The sequence below is a fragment of the Mobula hypostoma genome (assembly GCF_963921235.1).
Source record: "Mobula hypostoma chromosome 30 unlocalized genomic scaffold, sMobHyp1.1 SUPER_30_unloc_1, whole genome shotgun sequence".
In the NCBI taxonomy this organism is placed as follows: Eukaryota; Metazoa; Chordata; class Chondrichthyes; order Myliobatiformes; family Myliobatidae; genus Mobula; species Mobula hypostoma.
Window position 1 is genome coordinate 250,005 of NW_026948158.1, and position 9,234 is coordinate 259,238.

General features: G+C 42.7%; 1 protein-coding gene across 1 annotated transcript; it reads right to left on the reverse strand.

The window, feature by feature from the left end:
• Positions 1-1,153: 1,153 nt before the first annotated feature.
• Positions 1,154-8,753, reverse strand: LOC134341318 (probable G-protein coupled receptor 139). The gene is made up of 3 exons (XM_063039203.1): positions 8,622-8,753; positions 2,324-2,459; positions 1,154-2,055 (listed from the first exon to the last, which is right to left on the reverse strand). Exons 1-3 carry the CDS (start codon positions 8,751-8,753, stop codon positions 1,154-1,156), a joined length of 1,170 nt encoding a protein of 389 aa, XP_062895273.1.
• Between the last annotated feature and the right edge of the window lie 481 nt (positions 8,754-9,234).

Consider the following 9,234-nt stretch of genomic DNA (forward strand, 5'->3'; position numbering starts at 1 on the left):
CGCTCTCTACTTTGTGCCCTTAGCGCTGGCACTCTCTCCTTCGCCATGTTTCATTCGTTCTCAATATCACTCTCTCTCTCTATTTCTCACGCTCTCTATTGCTCCCTCTCGCTCTATTTCTCCCTTTCTCTCTCCTTCACTTCCTCTCTCTCTCTCTCTCTCTCTCTCTCTCTCTCTCTCTCTCTCTCTCTCTCCATCGCTCTCTGTCTTTTTCCTCTCTCCCTGTCGATGTCTTCTCTCGCTCTCTTTCGCACTCACCCTCGCTCGCGCCCTCTCCCTCGCCCTCACTCGCGCGTCATCACCCTGGCGCCCCTCGCGTCCCCTTTCTCGCGATGTCTCATTCGTTCTCTGTCTTTTGCGCCCTCAGTTCTCACTCATTCCTTTGCGCTCCTTCTCTGTCTCTGTCTCTCCCTCTCTTTCTCCCTCCTCCTCCCCCTCTCTCTCTCTCACTCTCTATGACAGGGCTAAAACGGAACGCTACGGTACTTAGTCTTCAATTGTACAACAGTTGAAATGCTCTTACAGGATGATAGTTCAAGGTGGAATAGAGAAGGAGTAGCTACAGCTCGAGAAAGAGAAGGAAAACGAGGGTGAAGGAAAGGACGGGTTACGACCAGAGCAGGAATGGTTGATACAGACGAAAACATACTCCAAGAACAGTCAGAATCGGGAAGCAGAGGTAACAGGTCCGCCTGAAGCTTCATTTTAACGTGCTGGGATCTGAAGTGCAAAGGGGATTTCTTTGGGATGGTGAGGCCGATGATGACGTCGAGATCAGCTGTAAGCAGCTGTTATGTAACTCTAAAGCAAAACACACAAAATGGAAAAGAGTAAACAGTTGACAGGACTCTGATGAAGGGTCCCGGTCGGAAATATCGAGAGTGTACACTTTTCCACAGATGCTGCCTGGTCTGCTGAGATCCTCCGGGAGTTTGTGTCAGGAGAAGAGTGAGCAGTCGACGTTTCGGGCCAAGACCTTTCATCACGATCTGATTTTGTATATGTTGATTTGTATTCGAGCATCTGCAGATCCTGTCGTGTTTGTTTTGTAACTCCGTTCATCACAATGTTTCCATTTACGGACTAGTGGGGGTTTAGAAAAGGGAGCATGAAGGCAGCTGAATTGTAATACTTCACACTTCAGCATTTATTTCTAACGTTTCATGAGTGTCAAAATCCGATTTAGTGGGTATTTTGCCGCATTTTCTAGTTCCTCTCGGAATTTGCTCTGAGTCAGGGCGTAAATACAAGTGTTGGTGCAGGAACTGAGAATCTGCAGCATTTCCGATGTCACTTCTGTGATGTAGCGTGGATCGGTGAAAGGAAATACAAAACTCATTGAAATCCGTCTATAGATAGAAAATACCACCGTTGTTCCCCACAACAATATGAAACTACCGGTTATGCTGAAGAGCAAAACGATGGATTTGCGTCGGTTCTCCATCTCCCGGTCCTTGTCATTCTCTCCACTCTTTTGTCCCCGGAGCCCCCTGCGGGCTCGACTGGCCGCTAGAATCCGCCTGACAGTCAGAATATTGAACAGTAAAATCAGAAAGAATGGGACACAAGGGGTTAAAATGAGGTGAAACATCTCAAATGCCGCCCACGAGGGAGAGTTTGTAAAGCTCGGTGAAAGAACACAATACCAGGGAACACCATCAATTATTTTTCTTGGTCCGTATACAAAGTACCGGGGAAGAGTCTCGAAAGAGGCCAACACACTCACTGTCCCGATAACCACAGCCGCCGTTCTCTCGGTGCAATGTTTTGTTTTCAGCTTCTCACAGCAAATAGCCACAAATCGATCGACGGTGAAAGCGACAGTCAGCCAGACTGAGGCCGCAGTGCTCGCAAAAATCAACCATCCATCAAGACTGCACACAGGAGAGATGAAGAGGAATGATTGGGGAAAATAAATCAGAGCAGTCCACCTAAGCAGCGGATCGGAGATAACGACCAGGAGATCGGCCGCTGCCATTCCCACCAGGTAGCGAGTGACACATTTGGAGAGACCGCACTTTCCCCGGGACAGGATCACAATCGCCACCAAGTTCGCTGGTAGAGAGACAGGGAACAGCAAGTTGAGAAAATACTGAGCAGAAGCCGATGCTGCAGCTTGAGGGGATCCTGTAATATTTCCACTTTATTGTTACATTTAGCGGTGGGAGAGTCGAGAGAGGGCGCAGAGCTGGGGGGACGGAGAATAAGTTTACACAGTAAAATAAATTCAATATCATCTGAATACGGATTACTTACTGATGACTGAAACGTGAAGTGGCAGCGGAAAGCTAAAACTGAGTAACTGCCTCCTCAGAGTCAATACTGGACGGAATATTTTCTACCGGCACCTTCCGCGTCTCGTCTGGATGAAATGGATAAGTCTTCATGCTGAATTCCATTCGATAATCATCAACTTCCATGGCGATAACTGTCAGCGACAGGACAGCCGAAGTTCGGAACTAAAACACAAAATGCTTATCCAGGCAAAACAGAATATGCGGAAAAACATTTGAAGTTTCTTTCCTCGGAACTGTTCTCAGAGAGACCCCTGACACAAGTGTTAACTGTTTTCTCTTTCCATACAGGCTGCTCGGGGCTTAGTGTTTCCAGCATCCCCATGTTTGTTTCCTATTCCAGCATTTGCCACGTCACTGACTTTACAACAGAAGATTGACGGATTCCAACAGAGACAGCGCAGTCTGACACAGCCTCACAGACAGACATGACGCCCCCCACCCAATACCTCACAGGGAAGCAGGGCATAGGAATTCAACGTCCAGCAGTAAACTGATTGCCGTAGTCAGATGTCTCTAACGGTATCAGATGTAGATGCAATAGGATACATTTCACAGTATGGATAAGTATGAAGCACCACTTCAGTTCTGTTAATTGGCTCAGCACCGACTTCATTGTGTTGTCCATCAACTGCTTTATATTCAGTCATATCACAGACATTCATTAAAAGTGCAGAATAGTTTCGTTCTACAACACGGAACAGCTCACATTTGCTAACGTGTTACTGCAAGTAAATGCTTTGATTGTTGCGCCTCCCGCAGAAAAACCTTCACATAGAAATGCAGATAATCTGTTGGTACAACCTCCTGTATAAACACAATATTTGCAAATACGGTGCAGCTGCTGCGGGACCAAAAGCACAGAGACACTAACATCCTGCTATTGATCACAAACCGCTGCAAGAACGCTGCCTGACCCGCTCAGTCCCACAGAAATTGGCCGATTCGCTGAATTCTTGCAGTGGTTTGATTTTAGATCCAAATCCCAACATCTATATTCCCGGTGTTTCCATTCCATTCCTGAAATGCGGAATACCGGGAATGGCATATTACAGTTTAAACCAGCGGCAGAATCAATCACAACTTTGGAATTAAACTTCTTCATCCACCTACGGCAACTGACACTGCGGCTTACCGGGAATTCCAAAGGCTGAAATAAAAGGATAGTAAACGTCTTCTATCCGCCAGATGACTGGATACACCATTTCAGTGAGAATCTGTGATTTATTTTGCTCCTGTATTCAGAGCTCTAGCAGACACCTGATGCTTTTAAAGCGGTCTTGATTTATACAGAGGATCTGTCTCCAGAGATCCGGTTATACACCTCACTAACTTTCTTAGATACAGTTACTTGAACAAACAGTTTAATTCAATACCATTTTCTCTAATGTAAGTATTGGGACGATTGGAGAGAAGTACATCAAAATTATTTGGCATTACCTCAGCAGTCTTTCTGTTGGAAATTGGCTGGTAGATTTAATTTCAAAGACTGAGCTTTGTCACGAAGCTGCTACATTTACAAATTTCAGCTTTTTGTTGTCTAATTATTCATCTCTGAATGGAGACCAGCGACACTGACCGATCCCTGCCTCTGTCCCTGCAGTTTCCCATTTTGGACTGTCCTTCAGTCCTTCAGCTTCTTCCTGGTCACACACACTCACTCACACACACACACACACACACACACACACACAAACTTCATTGCAGATGCAATTTAATGTGGATAAATGTGAGGTTATCCACGTTGGTGGCAAGAACAGGAAAACAGATTATTATCTGAATGGTGGCCGATTAGGAAAAGGTGAGGTGCAACGAGACCTGGGTGTCATTGTACACCAGTCATTGAAAGTTGGCATGCAGGTACAGCAGCGTTGAAAAAGGCGAATGGTATTGCGACATTCATAACAAGAGGATTCGAGTACAGGAGCAGGGAAGTACTACTGCAGTTGTATAAGGCCTTGGTGAGACCACACCTGGAGTATTGTGTGCAGTTTTGGTCCCCTAATCTGAGGAAAGAAGACATCCTTGCCATAGAAGGAGTACAAAGAAGGTTCACCAGATTGATTCCTGGGATGGCAGGACTTTCATATGATAAAAGATTGGATCGACTAGGCTTATACTCTCTGGAATTTAGAAGATTGAGGGGGGATCTTATTGAAACCTATAAAATCCTAAAGGGATTGGACAGGCTAGTTGCAGGAAGATTGTTCCCGATGTTGGGGAAGTCCAGAACGAGGGGTCATAGTTTGAGGATAAAGGGGATGCTTTTAGGACCGAGATGAGAGAAAAAAAAAACTTCTTCACACATAGAGTGTTGAATCTGTGGAATTTTCTGCCACATGAAACAGTTGAGGCCAGTTCATTGGCTATATTTAAGAGGGAGTTAGATATGGCCCTTGTGGCTAAAGGGATCAGGGGGTATGGAGAGAAGGCAGGTATAGGGTTCGGAGTTGGATAATCAGCCATGATCATACTGAATGGCGGTGCAGGCTCGAGGGGCAGAATGGCCTACTGTTTCACCTATTTTCTATGTTTCTATATTTCAATTCCTCCTGTTTTCGGCATCCAGCTCCTTTGTTTTTGCGACTTTAAGGGCGAGGTTGTTTTCATTGATACCACTGTGTCAGAGAGATGACTTACTCCCTGTAGGCCACCTTGTTATTGTTTGAGATTAGGCCAATCAATGTAGTGTCGTCGGCGAATTTAATTAGCAGATTGGAGCTGTGAATGGCGGTACAGTCATGGGTATACAGGGAGTAAAGGAAGGGACTTAGTAAGCAGCCCTGAGGGGCTCCTGTATTGAGAGCCAGAGGGTTAGAGATGAGGGAGCCCTCTCTTACAACATGCAGAACTGTAGTCCAAGAACAGAATTCTCACATAAGTATCCTTCTTCTCATTACAAATTACTATAAATTACACATTGTACATTTAGACGAAGACGCGACGTAAAGGGTCGTACTCCTCATGTGAAGGATACAAGAAATAAAGTCAATTACATTCAATTCAATTTGTTGTTTGCGCTTTTTATGAATGGTTTGGATGTGACAGTAGAAGGCATACTTAGTTTGCAAATGATACTAAAACAAGCAGAGTGTAGATCGTGTAGGTAGCGATATAAAAGTACAAAGGGATCATTTAGCAGAGTGTGCTGCGGAATCGCAAATGGCCTTCAATCCAGATAAATGTGAAGCACAGCATTTCGGGCAATGAAACCAGTGTACGATTTATAAAGGCTGGAGCCTTGGCGAGTGTTATGGAACAGAGGGGCATAGGAGCGCAAGTGCATAGTCCAATGAAAGCAGCATCACAGGTAGATAGCGTGATGAAGATTTGGTTTAGCCGAAAGCCTTCATCAGTCAGGGCGCTGAGTGAATAAACGAATAAGGAATTTTGTTGCAATTATGTAACACGTGACTGAGATGTTTCTGACAGTATTCTGTATATATGTCTTCATTCCTTTATAGAAATGTTGGTATTAAATTATAAAACAATGCAGGACAGATTCACCAGGTTGTTGCTGGAATTGTGGGCCTTAATTAAAAGAAATTTGCATATGCCCTGGAATGTAGATCGATGAATGATTCGATACATGTATATAAGATCACGAGTGGCATGGATAATGTGAAGCTTAGTTGTTTCCCCGGGATTGGGATGATTAAAAATAAAAGGGCATTGGTTTGACAACAGAGCTGGGAGATTTTAAAGTTTTAAAAATTAGAAGATTCAATCAGATTGCCTTTGTGTATAACAATTAGAGATGGAATTTTTTGCACGCGTCCAGGAGAGCTTTCTGTGCCAGGACATAAATTGTCTCCCCGGATATTTGGCAGGAGGTGGGGTAAAGTGGAAGCGGACGAGCACTTTGGAACTCGTCAGCAGAGAACACAGGATGTTTCAAGTTAGTTCGGAATACGGATATATTTAGTCTGGAAATAAAAGCCACTGTCATTAATTTCATCATCATAGACAGGATCTGTGGATAGAGAGAAGTTATACTACCTTGACAAAGTTTTCAGCCCCAATCCTTTGTTCATGTAAATGAGTATTACAACTAAGGATTTTGATCAATTTAATTCAGTATCTTTATTTACGAGTCATATGCTCTTTGTTTTCAAATTTCAGCATATGAATCCGGGAAAGTTTTGAAGCATGAAAACCTGAAAAAAAATGATTATAACTGGAATGTTAGCAGTTTAAAAGTATTCACACACATTTGCTCAGTGCCTAGTTGAGTCACCTGTCATAGATAGTAGAGCCAGTAATCATTTTGGATACTTTTTTCTTAGCTCTATACAACTTGATGAAGCAAGACTTGTCCATTCTTCCTTACCGAAGCTGTGCTGGATTAGATGGGGAGCGCCGGTGGACAAAACTCCTGAGGTCTTGCCATAAATGTTTGATTGGTTTACCGTCAGATCTCTGACTAGACCAGTGAAAGATATCAATTTTCATCATTTGAAGCCACTCCATGGTGGATTTGGCCATGCTCTTCGGGTTGTTCTGCTATAAGGCAAACTTCCTCCCCAGCTTAAGCTTTCGAGCATTTCTATAAAGATCTCTCTGTATTTCTCAGCATTCATTTTCCCATTAATCCTGACTAGATTTCCATTACTTGAATGTATTCCATAGCATGATGCTATCTCCACTCTACCTTACAGTGGACATGGTATAACCTTGCTGATGTGCAGTATTAGATTTACACCACCAACAAACCTTAGATTGAGGCCACGAAGTTCCACTTTAGTCTCATCCGACCACCATACCTTGTTACCCAGTTTTACTGTATCCTCGAAATGATGTTTTATGAAGTGTTTATGGACAAGGGTACAGTGTAAGTTTTTTTTTAAGCCAACTGTTCTACCTTGCCATTCTTCCTCAAAAACCCTATTTGTGAAAACACTTAGACGTTTTGGAACCAGGAAAATAATCTCCAGCTGCAGCCACTGACTTCTGCAAGTCACTCCGAGTGACTGTTACTGTCACAGTAGCCTCACTTACAAGAGCTATTCTCCTCCAGTGACTATGTTTAGAAGGGTGCCTGACCTCGGTAACTTCGCAGTGATTTCATGCATCATATTTTCCCACTCTTCTTACATTCGGCTGTAGTAAATTCTGAGGTATTTTCAATGCGTTTGGGATGATCTTGTACCTTTCCTCAAAAATTTGTGCTTCTCTGTGATTATTTCTCTGACTTGTCTTGAAAGTTCTTTTATCTTCAATTTGGTTTGGTCAGTTGCATATCTACCGTACTCTTTGACCTTCCAAAGAAAGGTGTACTAATTATTCAGAATTCATTGAAAACAGGCGATCCTCCAGTTTTCAATATCAACAAATTAGGTGAGTTGTTAAGTTAAATCAGGATATTGCATCTAAGGAAAGTTTACTTTTTAAGGATTGTTTTTTTTTGAGTCTTGAATACTTTTTTAAGAATCAAGATTTCGGTTTTAACTTTGTTTGAATATTTGACAGGTTATGTTTTTTTTTCTTTTGATTTGACATGATGGACAGTGTTTTGTAGATTAGCTCAGAAATCCTACTTTAATGTAATTTAAACTTAGAAAATGAGACATTAAATGTGAAAATTGTTGTGAGGCTGAATACATTTTTCAGGCACTGTACCTGCAGATAAACCTACATGAGTCACGTCAGCGTGAAGGACTGAGAGTTCAGCATCACCGTATGCCTGTATGTAGGATGGACAAGGACAGCACATCCAGGGAACTCTGAAGGTCAAGGTGTATTAAGTGATTAACTGAAAAAAAAAATATGTTGCAGGGAAAGTACAGCGAAAATTGGAGAGGTCTTTCAATGGCATCAAGAGTGTACAGAAAAAAAAAGACATCAACAGGGCAACCCAAGTCACAAATTATCAGTGGCAACTAAGATAAAGGACATTATTAATAATTACATTAATATAAGTACAGTATATTAATAAGAGTTTTATGTCGAATAAACTTCTCAACCTTCCAGCGGGTACAGGGGGTAAAGGTATCAATTAAAAGTGATGTATCGATGACCAAATCTGCCATCGTCTTTAGGCATGATGCCTGGACATATCTAATCTGATAGTACAGTATTTATACATTGGTGATCAGCTCTTCCTGTTTGGTTGGTCCTCGTCCTATCAGGTTTTAACTCTCCTACATTACAATCGACTTCCAGTTCTTAATTCTAGCGCGACGTTCGGCTTTGTTATTTTTTCCTTCTTCTAGTTTTATATCAATGGCATCCTTTAACAGTCGGTCCCAAAAAAACATTTGCGCAGAACAGTCGTTTTGTGCCGTCGAACTCAATGCTATGGCCATTGCGATTACAATGTTCCACTACCGCTGATTCCTCTGGGTAACTCAAGCCGATGCGCCTCCTGTGCTCCTTGATGCAGTTTTCCACCATGCGACCCACCTGGTCAATATATGTTGTTCCATATTCATCGCGAATCCTGTAAACGCCAGCCGACATGAGTCAGTCATGTTTGACTGTCATAAGCTGCGACTTGTGCTTCCTTAATCGGAATTTTCTTCAGCAACCTTGAGATCCTTCCAGATTCCATGGAAATATAGGGGAGAACACGTCGTTACCGTCTTTCTTCCCTATATTTCCACAGAGTCTGGAAGGGTCGCCTGCATCAAATCTCTTCTTTTTCTCCTGTCTTCTAGGGAATAAAGCTCGAACACATTCAACTTTCCCTACAACTGACGTCCTGAATTCTTGGCATCATGCTTGTAAATTTTGTCTGCACTCTTTCAATCTTACTGATAACTTTCCTCCAGATATGTGACCTGCAGAGGACACAATACCTTACATTAGGCGTCACAAATGTCTTACACAACTTCAACACAGCACCCCAACTTCCTTACTTTGATTTATGAAGGCGTGTGTATCAAAAGCTTTCTATAAAGCACTCTATACTTTGTGAAGGAATTATGGATCTATTTTCCCA